At 31.4% G+C, this 20,552-nt stretch overlaps 2 protein-coding genes across 4 annotated transcripts; one reads left to right on the top strand and one right to left on the bottom strand.

Moving 5' to 3' along the window:
- Nucleotides 1–91: 91 nt before the first annotated feature.
- On the top strand, nucleotides 92–7,782 carry LOC137930277 (uncharacterized). 2 transcript variants are annotated; one of them, XM_068773504.1, is made up of 10 exons: nucleotides 92–260; nucleotides 728–918; nucleotides 1,134–1,195; nucleotides 1,686–1,872; nucleotides 3,027–3,271; nucleotides 3,719–4,416; nucleotides 4,889–5,008; nucleotides 6,093–6,241; nucleotides 7,205–7,299; nucleotides 7,554–7,782. In XM_068773504.1, the coding sequence occupies exons 1-10, from the start codon at nucleotides 153–155 to the stop codon at nucleotides 7,769–7,771; spliced, it is 2,073 nt and encodes a 690-aa protein (XP_068629605.1). In that variant the 5' UTR covers nucleotides 92–152; the 3' UTR covers nucleotides 7,772–7,782. The 2 variants fall into 2 exon arrangements, with proteins under 2 accessions (XP_068629605.1, XP_068629613.1); XM_068773512.1 differs by having other exon boundaries at nucleotides 175–260; nucleotides 728–794.
- A 1,060-nt stretch (nucleotides 7,783–8,842) lies between these two features.
- Nucleotides 8,843–14,436, bottom strand: LOC137929569 (upstream stimulatory factor 2-like). 2 transcript variants are annotated; one of them, XM_068772586.1, is made up of 7 exons: nucleotides 14,324–14,436; nucleotides 14,112–14,155; nucleotides 13,903–13,992; nucleotides 13,023–13,103; nucleotides 12,482–12,606; nucleotides 11,705–11,889; nucleotides 8,843–10,343 (listed from the first exon to the last, which is right to left on the bottom strand). In XM_068772586.1, the coding sequence occupies exons 1-7, from the start codon at nucleotides 14,374–14,376 to the stop codon at nucleotides 10,169–10,171; spliced, it is 753 nt and encodes a 250-aa protein (XP_068628687.1). In that variant the 5' UTR covers nucleotides 14,377–14,436; the 3' UTR covers nucleotides 8,843–10,168. The 2 variants fall into 2 exon arrangements, with proteins under 2 accessions (XP_068628687.1, XP_068628695.1); XM_068772594.1 differs by having other exon boundaries at nucleotides 11,705–11,886.
- Between the last annotated feature and the right edge of the window lie 6,116 nt (nucleotides 14,437–20,552).

Genomic DNA, 20,552 nt, shown 5'->3' with positions numbered 1-20,552 from the left:
GTCTTTTCTAGCTGTATAAAGTCGAAGTCTTAGCCTTTTCAATTAACAATGAAATAAAAAAATTAAATAACAACAAACTGAAGTTGTTGACAGTATGATGTAAATAGTTTAAAATATCGTGTAAATTACCTTTAATATTTACAGTAAAAATAATGGAAGGATTTTGTAGAGGATGTTTAACTCAATGTAATGAACCTACAGATTTTTTACTATACAACGAGAAAAACCGGAGATTGTTTGTTTACTCCACCGGTATACAGGTAGACGATTAAATATTAAACATGGTTTTACTTTACAGTGGTTTTTTTCCTGAGATATAATATAGTTCCATGTTTGTTTGCTTTAGTAATGTCAGGCTTTTTTATATGTTGCATGTGTGTGAGCCTATTATTATTTGAATATTATTTGATATTTATTAACTTAGCTATTTATATCTAAAAGCAATTCTAACTTTTAAGACATATCCTCCTTATACTGATTGACTTTCCTGCATTTTAATATGAAAGGTTTATTTTATGTGTCCATATAAAAGGTTTATTTTATGGACACTAAAGAAAATAATGAACTATTATTTAAAAAATAAAGTAAATTTTTAACTTAGTTAATTTAATATCACATGAGTACTTTCAAATAAAGTAGGGTGTAGAAATACTTTTCACATATGTTTTCATGTGTATGTAATATGAATATTATACTTTAATTGTAAAATTATATAATTGTGTTACAGGTTAAGCGAAATGATAAATTTACATTCCAATTATGCAAAGACTGCTATCTCAACATGAAAGTGAGCTGTAAGTTTAAGAAATTGTGTAGAAATTCCGATAAAAGACTTAGAAACTACCTGGCTTTAAAAGATGCTGGTGAAAATGTTGATTTTACTACATACATGAAGAATAATGATGATTTAATATTCAGGTATTTTTATTTTATCTCTAAACAAGGATTTTTCATAACATGGTTTTTGTTACTTTATACATCAATGCATATTAAATCAAAGTAAATCAATTAAACAATCTCATTTCTTTTAATTTATTTTGTGCTAAGAGTAAAGGCACATTAACAATATTAACTCATATAATATGCAAAAACAATGAATTTAATTTAATTAAATAATAATGTTTTATTCTCAGGCTACCACACATGCCAGGATACAGTACACCAGCTAATAACAAAACAAGAGATGAAGATGATGGTAAGTTTCAATAATCAAAGTTTGATATGAGGATTTAACATTTCTGTTTAAGTTTTCATTTTTGGTTGTTTGGTAAATTTAATTATTACCATCATTTAAGGACCATTAAATAAGATTTTCTTCTTAGAGACGCTATAAGGTATTGGTACATATTTTGTTTAGCTATTTTGCCTAAAAAATTAAACTATGGATTGTTAGACAAGTTCCAGAGGACATTCTTTTTGATATTGAACAGAAATTTATTTATTATTTTACATATTAAAAGTTCTTTTAAAGAACACAACTGCATTTTGATCTGATTCTTATTAGCAGACACAGGTCTTGCAGGTACTTTGAACTTTGATAATGTGTAGTATACCATTATTGAGTATTCATATTACTGGAAAATAAAATCAAGATTCTACTTACTATTCCTGCATTGATTATTTATATTGGTTTAAGGTACAAACACTGTAATTGTGAAGAATATGTACATTTCTTATTTTTACAGAATCAACATGTACAAGCATACAAAATTTTATCAGTGATCTAATGGAATCAGAAGAGATACCAAATTCAGATGCGCGCATTATCCGTGAGGTGATAGCAGAAGAAGCGGATATTCTAGAAGATTCTTTGGACTCCCATTGGCTTCAAGATGATGTCTCTGTTGATACTGATATTAAGCTTGATTTCAGGTAACAATATTTTTTGGTTACAAAGTGACTATTGTGGTATTTATAGTTTCAACATATTGAATGTGGTAGACTATGTTAAGCCTAAAGCCTTATAGCTTATTTATGTCTACATTTATAAATACTTTTCATGGATATTAAATATTATTTAGTTTGTTTGTTTTCTATAAGAATTTTAGAAACAAGAGTCGTGTGACTTTCATCTGATAATTTTGTCAAATTTGTATGAAAGGCTCTGAAAGGCCGTTTTAATAAAGGCAGAGTACTGTAGTGTTTCATGACAATTCCTACAGTATATAACTTGTGGACTAGCAAAAGCATTTTTATAGAAAGTTAATCTGTTACGGAATTGTTCAAGCTAGGCTTAATAATAGATTGTTATAATGTTGTAAAAATGTGAAATGGGCAGTTAGATACTTTATTTCACAAATGTTTATGCTCATGTAGGGATTAACTGACTCGCTTCAGAGCAAGCTGACAAAGCAAGTCTTTGTTTCCGTGGTTCACTAACCTAAGTTGTTGGTTAAGTGATTTTGGGCTTAAGCTGTGTTTGATGAGATAGTTAGGGTGGCGGGAAATCGCTGGATGCGGGAAGACTATGCCTTACAGTAGCCGCCTGTCAACACAATTGATTTAGATATTTGTATAACTAAGCTTTAAAAGTAATACCTTCAAGTTATTGACTAATGGGAATTCAGTATAACTGACTTCAAAGACACGATGGTCATGTAATATTGTTACTTCGGAAAGAAAATGCTTGCATTTGATACAAACTTGTTAAAATAAGAAAGACCCATCTTCATTGCTGGACAGATTCAAGCTAATGATGAAAATCATTTAATCATAACTTCCAGTACTAACTTTTTTTGTTTTATATATTTATCATGATTTCACTATATACAAGGTGTAATTTAAAAAGTTTATATTTAATAGTATTCTATTTTAAGTTTACTGGAATAATGCATGAATTTTAAGAATTATTTTCTATGCAGATTTTATTTATATTTATAATGGAGATATTTTTTATATAGAAATGTAAAATTAATTACCTTATATTAATATTTAACATTATTATTCCCTGTACATGGTTTTATTTGAAATACTTATTTTTTTAACTGTACATAACTGTGATTTTTGATAGTTTTTTTTTTATAAAGTTTCAGCCCTTTCATGACACCTCAATATATTAATGATGATCATTGTTACACACCAAAGAAATATGGAAATCAAATTTTAACAGATGAAACTTCCAAGAATCCTCCAAGCCAAATTATAGAAAAAAATTTTGTAATAACCAATGCAAGTGAACCAAAATGCACGATAGATAGAAATTTACAAAATGCCTTACTGAATGTGAAAAATGAAAATTTTTCGCTGGACGATCTACTTGTTACACCTCCTTGTAAGATTTTTTTTATATTAAGATAACTCCTGCCTTAATAAAATTGCATAAAACCCTTTAATATAAAAACGTGTTTTAGGGGATACTTTTTTCAGTAAAATAATATTTTTTATGGATATTTTTCCGTGTTTAATATAGAAACTATGAGATAGTATATATTTTATGTACATAGGCTTTTTTAGTAACAAATTCTAGATAGGGATTTTATCAAAAAATGCATAACTCACTCAATGATTTCGGTTCTTAATAATATTTGTTGATGCCAATTACAATTATTTGCCCCTTTCGACACACCGGATGCAGGTTAAATCCAACTAATCCTATTGGAAGTCTATGGGGGATAGGCCTGCCCAATCTACGAGTGGATGGCCTATGGTTGAAATTTTGATGGCAATATGTTTTACTGTTTTCTGGAGCCATTTAATATTTATACTGTTTTATTTATAGTAAATCTAAACCTGTCCGGACCGCCAACACCTTTAATCACAAACATATTATTTGGCGACAAATTAGACAGTGATAATGATGAATCATGTGAGCGGAAACTGGGGCCGTGTATTGAAAATTTTATGTCTGTACAGAGTAATGATAAAATCTTGGAAGAATTTTTCGCAGAAGATACAAAAGATTTCAAAACAGAAGATACAAACGATTTCAAAACAGAAGATACAAAAGATTTCAAAACAGAAGATACAAAAGATTTCAAAATGGAAGATACAAAAGATTTCAAAACAGAAGATACAATATATTTCAAAACAGAAGATACAAAATATTTCAAAACAGAAGATACAAAAGATTTCAAAACAGAAGAACAAGAAATTAAAGATCACAGTGATTCCAAAAAAAAGAACATTCTATTTGTTGAAACTGATCAAAATATGGATATTAACAGCAGAAAAATAAATAATAAAACAGGAAAGCCTGTATCCCCAAGTGAAACAAAGTTTAACATAACAAACTTTTATTGCAAAATGTGTAATAGGCAATTTAAAAATCTGTCTGCACTGAAAGTACATTGTACTAGAGTGCATAAGTTAAAAATTAAACATAAAAATCCACAACTGCGAAAGACTCGAATATGTGACCACTGCGGGAAGTCATATTATCATTTAGCACAGTTTATCAGGCATATTGAAAGCCATAGTGTAAGTTATTCATTTGTTTAATGAGGTAATCCCATTAAGAACTGATTGTTTTCCAACGTTTTTGTGATGACATATTAAGAAAATACAGGTTGATTGCTTATCACAGTAAAAGCTTTAGTAAACATACATGTATCAGGCTCATTTGAAAGCACAAAAAATATAAAGCTTTTACACTTATTTCCAATCACAGAGTAATGGATTATGAAGTGATTGCTGTGAAATATTAATTTTTTTTTTTGGAATTTTAGAGGGTATTAATTTCTGGCAGGTTAAAGTTTGCAGGGATAGATAGTGAACAATGACATTTTTTTCTTACTTTTTTATTTTTATCTTTTTCTCATTATATTAACTTAACGTTTCTTATAAATTCTGAGATCTTTGATTTTTGGATAGGGTGTATATTTTACCTACAACCAATCATGCTGTATATGGAGAAAAATTAAATACAATTTATTGTTTATGTTATTTTTAGAAACCATTACCACCTCATATATGTAAGTATTGTTCACTGAAATTTAGCTCCGAGTCGAAATTGAAGATGCACATGACAACGCACATCGGAAAATCAATTCCAAAGCCTGATCCTGCAAAGGTAAGGAATTAGTATCATACACTTGATATCTTTGACAGAATCATCAAAGTAATTAGATTTTACCGTTACCCAAATTTCATGTGAAGCTCATGTTGGCAACCCATACGGTTTCGCAGGAATGTTCATATCTTTTATCTACTCTATCCTAGATTTAAATTTCTTCGTGATACATGAAAAGTCTTAGAGATCCGAGGTTAAAAATGCTGGCGAATTCAACGTCGTTTGTGTCCAAGTCTTTTATCACGCAGGCTTTCGATTGTGCAATGCGTTACAGCTAAATATAATACCTATTTTCAAGTAAATGGTTAAGAAATATTTATTACTTATCTACTAATTCTGTTTATTCTTGCCCTGGTCATTTATTGGATGTTTCTATTTATTACTGTTATAATTATGTATTATACATACAATGCATGTATGTATGTACACATTAATAATCCGCTACTTGTTCTTCTATTTTCACACTATGGTTGTCTGGAAGAAATTGCCTCATGTAATAAGACCGCCTATTGTATTTTACTTTTCATCATACCTATATATTATATATTTACCTAGCATTTATATATGTAAATTCTAACATATATAGTGTACAGTTAAGAGTATTATGTACCATAAATTTAAATAAGTAATTGATATGTTTAATCTAAGTATTTGAGACACATAACTCGACCAACCGATGATGTTGAGATGGGTGAGGGGGGTCTAGCATGTCCAACAGTGGGATTATGTTGGAAAACGAAAATAGTTATTAGATACATAATCGGTTTGTTGCAAGCACACTAAGTTGTCTATAGTGTTTAAAATTCTTGCTGCCTCAAGACTCGGCAATTTTTAAAATTGATCTGGACTGTAGACAAATGCACAGAGAACTTCATGATTTACATTACTGCACTAAGTCAATTGAGGGTCTGTGTTTTGTATTACACTCATACCGTATCTTTGAGACAATTGCCTTAAGAGTTAGAACATTGCAAATGTATATGAAATTTTACTTTTGATTAGTGCATTTGAAATCAGTTTTAGTAGAAGAAGAAGATTAAGAATTACATGTAAAAGAAATCACAAAGTTTTAATTTTTTTATAGAAATACGTTTGCACAGTATGCGGAGCCTCGAGTTCTACGGCCACTAACTTGAAAACCCATATGAGAAGACATTCCAAAAATTATACGATATATTGCATCGAATGTCGCAGAGGCTTTTACAGAAAATCAGATCTCACTACGCATTACAGGTTAATGATGTTAATATAAGTAATCGATGTACGCCGGCGAATTAGTAAGTTGAATTAGTAGTGGGTGGGTGCCATAGAGGAGGGGGCGCGCAGAGGAAGGCCGTTGGGACCTTAAGGTCCAGGAGTAGATTAGAACGTCTGTGTCTACAAAGTGGAAAGACCACCTTGTTAAAGTCGTTGGAAGTGGCTGGATGCAGACCAGTTTCCACCGGTATATTATATGGAAAACAAAGATTTTTGTGACGTTTAAAAAATATTTGTACAAATTTAAATGTTTACGTAAAGCAATAATACGTTGTCATATTAAAAATCATTTCAGTAGTTTATGTTATGATTTTGTTTATAATATGATAAAAAATTACCAGAGAAACATATTTAATAGCATTTAAGATATAGTACGATTATCCTAGTATACTATTATAGCGGTATAAAATTTTTAGTTCTAATGTTAGACAAGGTGACAAAAAATATTTTTAGTGTTGCTTTATAAAAAAGTCAGATAAGAAAAATGGATAAAATTTTTAATATTACGTTAATTTACTTAAAAAATAAAATTTAATGTATATTCAAGGGAATTGGCTAGTCAAGTTTTATTATCCGGATACTTCTTTTTTAGAAACTATTAAGAGCCAATTTTGGGACTACTTTTAATGTTGTGGGATTCCCCTTTAGCCAATTTTCGTCTCGTTTCGGTCGAACTTGGGTGAGCAAATATTTCTTCGGAGTTTTAGTTTGAACTAACTCTATCATTGTCCGATGTTCCAGTTCATGACTTGAGGCAGCTTATTCGCCAAACCAAAGTCTAAGAGAAACATATTATATATTGCGAAGCTTGCGCAGTAATCTACAATAAGTCGTCTGCTGTATTTATACCTAGCTAATATACAATATGTATATTATATTATAAACAGATTTCTTTATAAATGAATGAAAATTTATTCAAAAACACTCAACAATTTTCAGACATCACACCGGCGAAAAACCATTTCCTTGTGAATATTGTCCTCGTAGTTTCGCGCGACGTGACGTACTCAACAGGCATATGAAATGTCACACGGGTAAGAAAAAATTTACATAAAGTTAACAAATTATCAGCGGGCGGTGCACTTCATTGCACGACAACTGCTGCATAGCGGAAGCGACTAAACCCTCCCCCTTCCCCGTCTATCGAGCATACCTAAGGCGCGGTACAGCGATTTCGGTAGTAATATAATGAAATGTCTTACAGGTCATATTGCTAAATATTTTGTCTCATTAACGAGTGAACTTTATTGACATTTTTAATAAAAAGAAATAATGTAATACATTTCAGATGAGAAACCATATCAATGTCAATATTGTTACTTACGGTATGCGAAGAAACGCGAGTTAAATGCGCATTTAGAAAAAGGAAAATTGTGTCTCCAAAAACGCAATGAATTGGCTTCGGAAGAAAAGATTGAAAAGAACAAGGTGTCGGTTACTTACGGTACAGTTGTCGGTACAAATATATTATTTGAAGATTTTGATGAACTGAGTAAAGAAACTTAAATAAATTATTGATTCAGTTATTTTGTTTTTATTTTTCACTCGGTAACGTTTTTATATACGAATCTGGCAAGAACCAGTCCATCACAGATGATGTATTCCGTATGAATATAGCAATTATGATGTAGAAATAAAATTTACTGAAAATGCATGAATATTACTGTCTCATATTGAATTAATAAAAAATAATGTTATATTTCCATCAAGGTAATACGATTGCCTGTTCAAGAACGTCGTGTATATGAAAAAGCTTTGAATTATAATTTAGCTTATTTGTAGTTTATTTATTGTTTAGTATCTTCCGGATCTCGTAGTCGTTTCAGCCCTTAGACGCCCACTGCAAGGCACTGGCCTCCTTCAAAGATATCTAGGAGGGGATATGCTATAATTGCCACTTGGCAGGTGGGTTGGCGATCAGTGTTTTATTATGGAAAGCAGAGGAATGTTGCAAATTTTCTCTTGGCTTGTTTTCGAGCAGTGGCAATTTTATATAATCTAATATTATATATAATTATAATATGATTTAGAATTATATATCTAATATTATATAATTCTATATTATATATATATAAATAATATGTCTCCGTGTTAATTATATATAAGACTATCTTGGGAATCGAACCCACGTCCGACGATCGCGCGTGTCTTCTACTGCCGGTACCACTGCTCGGTTTATATCTAATAATTATATATTATCTAAACTTTAATTTTTTACCTACAAAGGTTTACAATAAGGCAGTTTTTTTTTAAGTATGATCCATGAGATAGGTAGTAAAATAAATAATTCAACCTCAACAAGGACGTCTACCTTGTGGGACGTCCTACCCTATACTTGTCGGTGCGACGTCTCAACTACAGAACCTTAAAGCCCCAACGCAATCTATCCTACGCACTTATACCCCTTCAACTTGCTAATCCGTTACTTTAATCTCGTATACCGAACATAGCTGCGGGGGCTAGGTTCGGCAGGTATTGTTAAGCAACTGTTAACTTGCCTATAGTGAGACGAGTAAGACCCACAGTGAGAACACAGATTGGATGAAAATAAAACAATATTATTCTTTAACACCTGATTATATTTCATATCTGTATGGTGAATAAAATAAAGTTTGTTTATTCAACATCAATCCCATTAATTTAATGAATTAACATCCAAAACACGCCTTTTCCTCAAAACCTCCCTAAATATTGACTTCATTACTTAAAACCTATTATTTTGTCCTTGATATGATGTGATCAATCTTGCGAACAATACTTAAGTATGTATATTTTATTTTATTGAATCACAAGAACCAGAGTTGAACAATGTACCTCTATAAAAACCTATTACATTAATGAATCATGCTAAGTAAATAAAATATAATTACTTTAACTCTACACTTAATGCACTAAAATAATCTCTAACAAAGATAATTTATCTCGATAACATTAGGGCCTTGTTAATTCCTAACAAATCACAGAAACTATTATACCAGGAAACTCTTAATCTAATGTTTCTTAAAGTTCATGATAGCTTGAAACATAACACAATAACTAAAAATTACAAAACATTTTTTTATTCTTCTTATAAGCAAATAGACGCCCACTACAACGCATAGGCCTCCACCAACGAGCGCTGCGATGACCGGTCTTGCGCAGCTCGCATCCAGGGACTTCCCGCGACCTTAAATATGTCGTCAGTCCATCTAGTGGGAGGCCACCAATGCCGCGACTACAGTTTATCATTTTTTTTTACATTTTTTATTACATAACTGTATAAACCATCTTCGTAAATAATTACAAATATTGACTTTTTCCACATTTCATTGTAAAGTTTATCTAGTATAAATATTGTCTATGATTTGGTTCCTACTATTCTAGACACTTTACAATGTTGATATTACTCAAATCAATTCATCATTGTAACGAGTTGTACTTGACATTTATAAGTTTTCTTTTTAATATCATTATAGGCAAAACCTGACTGTCTCGGAACAGTGTAAACTCCCCAAGGCATAATTTAGAAAATATTGTAATGACTTTTATATTTACATTATTTAGATCTAAATTTCATTTAAACTAATTTTGGTAGAATCAAGATACTAAAATATAACATGCATTATAAACATAATACAAAATTTTTAGTGGCATCACTACTTGGAAATAAAATAACTAATAGAATTGATTAAAGGCTTCCCTGAATCATGATTTTCCTGAACAAAATTTATCAATTATCTTATATCTATGAAATTAGTATTCTATCTCAATACCACCTCAAGACCTATACCAAGTTTGTAGTTGACAGAAAAAATATTTAGAAATGTTTTTCATAACAATATATTTACATAACTACACTTTACCACTTTATGCACAAACACAAATTTTAATTCCAAGTCTCTTCACCATACTTCCTACTTTGTTTTAGTTCAAAACTTTCGGCCTCTTCGTCCAAGGATATGTTGGTGAGGGTGGTCGACAATTGTCTGCAAGTTGTTGTTTCATAGAGGTGTTTTCTTTGCGTAGATCAGTCACTTCTTGACTCAATCTGAGAATCTCTAACACTAGTTTATCATTGTCCACTTCTAATTTTTCTAATCTGTAAAAGAAATTCTCATTTAAATTCAGTGAATAATTTGTAACTAGCATTAAGATTAAAATATAACAGAAAAATAATTAACAAGTTTTTAAAAAGTGAATTCATTGTTATTTCAAGTTTAAACATCTTGTAATCCTACTAGATGAATAGTAAACTACTGTTTCCAAAACAGTTTTCCAGTTTTATTTCAAAAATTTACCTTTTTAGATTATACAACATTTAATTTATTGGAGTTAATAAATTGTTCTTTCAACAACACATTTGTAATCAAGTGAAAAGGATAGATGAAATGAGTAAATATCTTTTGTTAGATAAAATCTAGTTATGTTTACAAGTTTTAGTTTTAATTTTTGGTTAATGAAATGCCAGCATCATCTCAACAATATAGGTCATTACACAACATTTAACTAAACATTTAACCTCTTGTGCAACCACACAAGATTTTTTTAAAGTTGTGTCTAAATCTTTAAAAGAACACATACAAAACCTGACACTTTCTATCTTTTAGCATTAAGAGTGAAAGGAACTATTATAAATGCAAGAAAGAAGGGGAAAGGTATAAAAATGTACTAGGTGCACCCCGGGGCAGAGGGAAATGAGGATTAATTGCTCAAAGATGCATCTCTTAAGAGATAAAAGGCGACCGCAATGTGGAAGGTGCTCAGTTTTGTTCGCCAAGTACAACTCGCTCACTCGACGACATAAACAGGAGGTATGAGAAAGATGAGATAGCTTCAGTAACAAGGATTTTTATTTTTCCCGCACATTGAGTCGGCTTATAACACGCTTCGCAAAATTGTGCTGGACATGATTCTGACTCAAATGCTCACAGGGCATTGGGAATATCGAAGCATCCACACAGGTTTAAACTTATGGAGTCACTCATGTACCTGTGACCCAGCATTGGACCAAACCTTGGTACACATAATCATTTGTGTCCCTAATTTAGTAGACAAAGAGCGTGTGAGGTGCAGTTGGAAAGAGGATAGAGAACGGTTGCCTCTCTAATGGGAGATGGCGTCACGCGATAGCTGTCACTAATTCTTAAAGTATTGCAAAGTAATAAGTAATACAATAAAAAGAAACAAAATGTAATGGTGTAAGAAGTTTGGTGAAGGATGGGTGATGCAAGAAAGGTTTATAAATAAAAGTTTGAAATGAAATGTGGAGGATAAAAGAAAAAAATTCAGCAAACATTTTAGTAGCTGAAAATTAATAAATTACTAAGGAAATGTAATCTATGCCAGGTAGAACTAAATAAATAACAAATTTCTATAGTAACTTGTACAGTATTCTTTAAGGGAACTGCTTCCTAAATAATTAGTTTTATAGCAATTTAGCTTTATACTAAGGAATATGACCTCTTTTGTTTCTCAGTCAGTTCAGTTATGTGATCACAAGCTTTGGCCAATATGCCGCCTTTACTTGCTGCATCCGGCATACCCGAGTTGGGGACCAAAGCAGCTAACTTCGTTATCCAACTGTTGATCTTGTCCCTGCGCCGTCTTTCCACTTCATTATGTGTCGCGCGTCGTTTCTCGTCCCGCTTTGAAGAAAAAATTTAGTGGCAATAATAAGTCTATTAACAATTTCTATAGGTGATTAAAAGGTATAAAATCTTTGGTACCCTTTGTACATGTACAGCTATATAATCAGCAAAAAGCTGTAAAGCTTTTACACCTATTTTCAATCCCCCTGAAAAAACTGATCACTGAATATGTTACATTAATCTTTTTTTCTATAGGATATGACAGGCTAATAACTTCTGGCAATAGTATCAAATGAACAATAAGCAATTTTAATATCTAGTAAGTCAAATTTTTAAAACATTTTTTTGTTAAATATCATAACTCTATCTTCCGTTGTTGCCAAACCCAATGATTGTCGCTTGGATGAGCAATGTGCCCTGACTACTGTCACTTCCAAATGGATAAACCATGAAAATTGAGTAATTTTTAATTGAAGCAGATCATTTTAGTGGAATATGAAAAAATCAGTAAAATTGTAGTAGTGGCAGAGTTTTCTATGAATAAAATATTGAATGTTTTTTTCCATACATAAATAATTTATTTAGTAATGAAGAGAATGAAAAATATCTGCAATTAATTAAATTTTATAATATTGACAAAAGTACTTACTTTTTTTGCAGTTGTTATAGCTTTAGCTTGTAATGGTTGTCTCTTTACCGTTTTCTTTGGAGCCGGTGATGTAGGAAATACTTCGTCCGGGTTTGTGATGACATAGAACTCACCGCTTGGTATTACTGAAATAATTGTAGCAATTTTTAAAAGTTACCACCTCTTTCAATCTCTTTCATTAGAAACATAATCACAAGTATAACCATTTACAAAATAAAAAGTAATAATAAAGAGTTTACTTTTGTTACAATATGTTTCAATGAGATATCGCAATGCAATAGAAAAAAAGTGTATTAAAAATTTTATTCTCTTTTTGGCTTACTTATAAATAAAAATAGCATTAAAAATGTTTTTCGATTTCATCATCATTCCACCACTGTTACTGGATTCTCAGCTCACCCAGCATATTACTGGAATCTTGGCTATGTCATTATTCCATCTGGTGGAGGGGCCTACCCTCCCACACCAAGACTACCTTGGTTACCATTGGAGAACCTTTTTTTGCAATTGATATATAAATCTAATAAATATCATAACATACCATGGGCTGGTGAGTGAGGTGGTATATTATTATTACTCTTTTCTCCAGTCATTTGAACTAGTTTGTATGTCACTGCTCCAGCTGAAAGAAAGATTACAATTGTATTATTTTTAGTAAGAATAAAAAAACCTGTCCAACATAGTGAACTATTAACACGAATGGGAAGCAGACATTATTAATTCTAAATGCTTATCATGATAGATTGTTTATATAATCTATTTTTGTTCAAATAAGTTTCAACTTAAAATGGTGTATCTAAGATATGTAAAGATCAACATACATTAACATTACAAGTCGCAACAATATTAGTAAAAATTACTTTATTATACAATTTGTTATTATGTTTTTAACTATCCATTTAAATTATTTAAGCATTGTAAAAAAGGCAAAAAGACTTGGTTCATAAAATACTGAATAAATACCACTCTATAAGCATTATTTTAATGAATATTTTTTTCTAACAAGAAATAATCGTGATATTATAATTTCAATGATTTGATGATGATTGATATGGCCTACTTTGAATAAAATTAGTGAAATATGATATATCTCCTTTATAGATATTTTCTCCTTTATATGAAATGAAGTTTATCTAAATTTATACATACTTAAACTCAATAATAAACGCCTAATACTACTCTACATATTTAATTATCCTAGTATTTAATTCATGTTGATCACCCAGAGATGAATAATCAATGTAGATTTGAAAACATCTGCCGTTATAAAAGTAATATTATATGATAATAGTCAGTTATAACCAAACAACATGTTTACATTTTAACATTACTGGTAATCAACAAGGGTCAAAGTACTAAGGGGCCGTAACTATGATGATATTATTCCATCATGTAACTAAAAATTCTTAAATTCTACTTACACAGATCACGAAAATGATATGATGAGTTTTCTTCTTGATTGTTGCTTATAAAGTTTTGTGAGACCAATTGAGTGCTTTCTTTGGTATCTTCTGAAAATGGTCAATATTTTAACATCAATATCACTTAATAATAAGAGTAACTATTGCAATTCTCAAAATATTGTTGTCAATTTATTAAGGCATTTTAAGAAATATATATAAAGACGTACCATATATTGGCTCCTCCATTACAACTAATAATTCGCTGTCTGCACTATAAGAAACAAACAGAAATCTTATCAAAAATTGGCTATGTTGAAAGTAAAAACAAAACTTGGCAAATTGAAAAACTAAAGTGACTACGTCTGTGGGCACTCAATCGTTGTTATTATATAAGACATCCGTCTCTATTCCTAAACATTCTGCGCAGTTATTACTTTACCTGTTATCTAGCGAATTTTCGTGTATGTCTATGTTGATTTCCACTTTGGACATTGCGCGTAATTATTTTTGAATTTTCTCAACTTGGTCACGGGGACAAATAAATGGTCATGTGATGAAGTCATAAACAATAAATACAGATACAAATACAAATGGGAGATAATCCGAACAGCCATAGATTAAAAAACCTATGGTATATTTTGAAACCAAAAAAAAATCATAAAAACCCACTATAAGGTTTTAAAATAAAATTAGAGCATTGAATTAAACCGTACCAGAAGAGCAATATACTTATTTAATTACTACTAGTTTTGAAATAGTAATAGACAAAAACAGCAAAAAATGTAGCAAACATCTATCTATAAGATCGCAATTTTTTGAATAGTCGATTTGAAAGTTCTGGATCGATTACAATAAACAACTTATTATGAAGCGTTAAATTACCCATTTAATTAGATTGTATAACGGTTTTAATTGCTATTAAAATAATAAAGTGTCACACATGTATTTTGTATGACGTATACTCGGAAAAAATTTAACTTCTAAAATCTGACTTTTTGAATCATTAGTCTGATATTTGATTATGAATTGGCAATGCTGTGTGGATATTATTATTAGCTATATTTTTAAACTTATTTGACATTATTAGATAATAGCTTAAAGAATATCTAGAATAAATTTATAAAAAGTGAATGTAGATAAAACCTGTCTGTCAAACAAATGTCCTTATTATCCGATTAAAATTTTGCAATAATTAATAAAATCATTTAAAATATTATTTTATACTCTTCAGTTTTAGATAAAAAATTAAATGAAATTTTTGTAAATTTGAAAGTTTTTTGTAAATCCAAAAATTTTAATTGTCCTACCACCCGTTAATACGACGGTTAGTCGTCGGTTAGCATAAATAATAAAATCGGTTTTTGTTAGAAAACTAGCTTTTTAGACTGTTTTTGTCGTACATGAAGAATAAAGCTATATGCCAATAAATATATAATAAAGGTGAAAACCACAAATTAAGATGGTTTTAATTGCAATTTTTGACGAGCTGAATTGACTATCTGTAGGTAGGCCAATGAGTCAGTAAAAAGGGCAATAGTTAGTTTGAGTATTCGTTGCATATTTAATCTTAAAATAATCGTTTTTATAATTAGAAATGAGCTGCTGTGAGATATTGGTTTGGGCGTCTCTATCAGCAAAGGTTGACGCCGACAGTCTCTATCATCGCGTAGTGTACCTGTTAACTAAAGCTATTATTTGTGCAGACAATGCAGTCGCGGAGTATCTGCCATACTGTCTAACCTCTACGATTAAGTGAAATCTACATAAGTTTATTTCAGGGGATAAGATATTGCTTGTCATGGCTCCTCGATGGCGCATGTGCTAATTTTTCGTGCATCTTTGCGATAAAAGGTGCTGCAATTGTACCCGACGACGTGGACGTATCTGATCACCGATGAAAGTACGGTAGTATGTGAAAGCGTTACCATAGTTCTTAAAAAGGCTTTTGAGAAAACCGTAGGGTTTTACCCGGTAAGATTCTGGCATAACTCTCTCGTTGTCTATGCAACGAAAAGGTTCCCACTTAGGATTTTTCAAACTGCGAAACACAAGAAAGAAGAGTTGCTGAGCCGAGGAGAGCTTGTACTTATGCGTTTTCGCATTCGTGGTTTTCTGTGTAAAAGGTTTTGGTCTGATGTTAAAATAGTGGCAAAAGTAGTTCTGCCTCTTTTAGATGAAATTAGCGAAATACTATATATAAATCTTTCACCATCTGTATTAGTGTTTATATCGGAACATTATTCTGCACTGCTGTTTTACAGTGAAAATAGGAAACTTCATAGTATTCATTTCTACGAGCTCTTATAAAAGTTTTCAGATTTCTTTTGTTTACATGGCTTTCATCACTAACGGTGTTCACAGAAACTGCGGTTCAAGGCGGCAGAGCGCAGTGGGCTCTTAGCCTCTGCTCAGGTTGCTACATAATACAATTTTACCAAATAATAATAATATTAGGAAAGCTGTTCAGCTCTTTGAATGTTAGGCGGATGCTTCGCGGAGTGACTAGGCTCAAGGCGACGAGGGCATCCTGGCTTGGGTGAGCACTTGTCGATAATACCAGCTTAATATTCCGACTCAAGTGAAACCGAGAGAGCTAAAACCTGTACTTGGTCGGATGTAATAGAATTAAATACATAAAACATTATAGCCATATTACGTATACATCGAAGTTTTGAGTATTTAAAATTTTCTTATACTTAGAGGTAAATTTCAATTGGAATATTGATTGAAATTTTAATTTATATTCATTACATAATAGATAAAGAAATCGTAACTACAACTTTAGCAAAATTTTAAGAGTACTTCAATATTTTGTATTTAAAAAACGAATTTTGAACTTTTAATTGAACCGCTTCGCTGAGTAAAGTTTCCGAATTAAAATTGAATTATTTGAGTAGAATCCCATCAAAGAATTAAGACGGATCTACGGAAAGTTCATCGGGAATTATTCGCATAGCAAAATTTATTTTCAAAATCTCTTCGTTATCAAACATTGATTATGTTCCATTAAATTTCAATAAAGACTCTAACTTTTAGCACGATTTGGTTTTATCTTAACATACACAATATATCTTCGTCATTATATTTCTGCTATGGTCTAAACACTAATTGTATTAAAATTTGTGTTCTTTCCCTAAATTGTAGTATCGCTTTTGTGCTGGTTCAATAATTATTTTTCGTTGCAAATTGAATATTAAGAACTAAACTTTTCGAATAAATTTACTTCGACATGAAGGTCAGAGTTGCTTTGACTAAAAAAATATCTTTTGGGCTTGAGTCGTATCTCTATATAGGTTTGTTGGTTATTAGTGTTACAGATTTAATAGGTTAAATGTATACCTCTATTGCAAGCCAAAAGCCTTAACTCTTTTACATTTATTTCCATTCAGTGTGTAGAAAATGATCACTCTGTAATATATTCCATTTTTTCTGGCAGTACAAAGTGCAAGGACAAACAATAAAGAGTAATTAATTTTAATAAACAGATATTCGTATTTTGAAAACGTTTTACTTACTGTGTTATCATTAGATTATTTATCGAACTATCGATATTTGGATAGTATGCCATACATTAATTGACAACAAATGAGCTATAAATTCTCCCATTTCAAACTTCAACAATTATAACAAATCATCCTGTATATGTTAAGGATAAATTACATAATATTTGGTACTTATAGTTTATGTAAATTTCTTGGTAGCTTTAAAAGGGTGTAAATTAAATTCTTGCCAGCTTTTGTCTGGAATTTCTTATTTAAAGCAGTTTTAATAAACGGCTCCTACAAAGGCAGTCTCTATTTTATTTTAAATCGACAGCTTTGTTACGTGGTCGTTATATTTGCTTTTCGAACAGGTCACCTTTACCTAAACAAATATAGACGGATACTGGTAGGGGTGTTAGCTCTCGCGTCCAAGTACCATTATAACAATGTTTTAAAATGTTTTTATGCGTCTGAAATATTTTTAGAGATCTAAAGACAAAAGTCTACGACCAATGCTCGTTACCAATGATGTCTTATGGTACTAAAACGTGGTCTTTCACTTTGTGACTCATTAGCAAGCTCGTAATCTCTCAACGAGTCACGGAGACGGCTATGCTCGGGATTTTTCTAAGTCAACCGACATATCCCAGCGGCAAGGTAAAATGACAGTAGGCAACCCACATAGCGCGCAGAACAGATGGCTGCAGGGGTTTTAAGGTTCTGGAGCGGAGACTACGAATTGAAAGTGCATCGTAGAACGTCCACGTGCATGATGGACACGACGACCTTGTGAAGATCGTCGGATCACGTTGGATATATATTGCTTCCGACCGGTTCTATTAAAAATCTGTGGAAAAGGTCTTTGTCCAACATATTTATTTATTCAATAAGATGAAATTCTTTGTTCTTTCAGATATCGAATAATCTGGCACTTAAAGTTATTTATTCGGCACGAAATCAACGAGGCAGCTTAAATGTGTTATTAAAAAGTTTACAAAAGGATTAATTTTCAGACTCTCAACCGTCCATTCGCATCCGGGGATTTACACAAAAAAAGTGCTTTTCATAATTAGCTACAACCGGATAAATCTACTGCTAAGTACCTTAAGTCAATTCATTTATATTTGTTAATAAAAATACATAACGTCTATTATTTACAAGACATTGTAATAAGTATTTTCAATATAACGCTTTCTTTCCCAAGTCATGATTCACTGACATAAAATAAAGAGCGTTTTTATTACATGGCTATATCGCTCTATGAAAGTCATTAAAGTCAAGTATCAAAGTTAATATTTTATTAATGGTCGTTACTTTTTAACGCTTGACAGAAAACAGTATACTTGTATTACATTAACTAAATGTTATAATTATAATTTCTCGGTTTTGACGGTGTGGTATAAAAATTCTATAATGTTTTGCTTAAGAGTTATTTTACGAACATATATTAGTAAGAAATAATCTCATACCTATTCTATTCTATTGTTTCTGAAGATGTTAATGCTGTTAGCCCTAAGGCTTTTACAGCTTCATCTTTATTGAGTTCACGGAGCGGAAGGGTCCGTGAACTAGATAATCTTATACCATTTACAAGGTGGTCTATATGTATACCAGCAATTGTCAACCTTTTGAGCACGGGGTGTCAAAATTTTAAAAATCGAGTCATTGTGAATTCGAATTTTAATTTTTTTTGGCGTGTCACATATTAAAAAATGAAATTTTTTAAAATAATAACATTTACAATTTATGTAAGTTAATAATTAATAGCTTTTAAAATATAAAAACAACGATTGACATTTAGAGACTTATACTACAGATTTCATTGACAGTTCATAAAGAGATTTATTCTATTTATAATTATAAAAAAAAACACGATGCATTTAAATTTTTTTATTAGCGTATTTGATGCCATATATTAAATTCTTGTACACGACGGCAGCTTTTTGTGTTAAATTAATAATTATGATAAAGGTAATTCATAATATATTCGCCATCCCTGGTCTATACCTATGGGGTTAATAGTGCTGGTAGTTGGTCCAGAATGGAGTCCGCTCGTGGGGTTAGATAAAGCCTATTTAGATGTATTCCCAGATCCAATAACGAAATAGAAGTCCCCGGGAACACGTGATACATCGTTGATCTGCCTGTAAAGGAAGATCTCCTAGACAGAACTATAATTTGGCAAAGATCAGACACAAGGATAGATACAAGGGAAGCTGAGGTGGGTTTGGTTTGTATACGTCTTATTAATTATTTTGGGATTTGGTTGAGCTAGGGGAACTGGTTATGAGGCCGAGCAGCAAGGCGTGTTGATTTCGGCGCACATGACCAGGGGTGCAGAGCGAGAAATTTATACACCTTAAGGTGTACCTGGCAAGGCAGGCATGACTAGTTTTGTTGAAACTAGTAAAATAAAACATCTTTTTGATGCCTTCTTTTATCTACCTATTCGTTAAAACAAACAAAATAAAGATGAGACTAAACGACAATTATTTCAGTAGCAATAATATATTCGGCGATTTAACGGGACTCGTGTATGCCATCATCATTACGTCAGCCGACAAACGCTCGCTACAAAGCCTCTTCCAAAGATCGCATCCAGTGTATTCCCGACCTTGACAGTGGCGTCGGTTTACCTAATGAATCGAGAACCTTTGGCCACAACGGCCGGCTGCATGACCGATGTGCCCACTTATGTCTGTATTATTGTGTATCTGTTGTGACAAAATATGTATACACTAAAAAAACGAAAAAACTAAATGACAGATGGAGCCAATGTTTTTTTATTGATAACTTGATACAAATTCTTATAAGCCGTAAAAAAAAAATAGCACGAAAAAACTGTCAAAACAGCCTGGGTGTAAAATATATTCGTACAGATACAGATACAGTATTTGCAATTAAAAGACGATTTCTGTTATATTAAGATTTATAGCTATCATTGGATCGTTTACTTTGTAACGTATTTAGGTAAACGCGCGGTTTAATTAGAGTTTACGCCTTGTTTACCGGAGCCTTAAAGCTAACTTAATTGACGTATGCTTATATACATGGCATTTTCTTTTAGCAAATGTTACGTAAATATAAATGTACGTATCTTTATTTGTAAATATTATTGGCGTGTATGTACAATGGAATTAATCTCTTATTAAAGTGTTTACATAATTCGGTTTCAATCTCCACAAA

The sequence above is a fragment of the Battus philenor genome, unplaced genomic scaffold (assembly GCF_028537555.1).
Source record: "Battus philenor isolate CCGP_79_NKW_IND1 unplaced genomic scaffold, ilBatPhil1.0.hap1 SCAF_11, whole genome shotgun sequence".
NCBI classification, from domain to species: domain Eukaryota; kingdom Metazoa; phylum Arthropoda; class Insecta; order Lepidoptera; family Papilionidae; genus Battus; species Battus philenor.
Note: the sequence above shows the minus strand (reverse complement) of the source record. Positions and strands in the feature narration are given on the sequence as shown.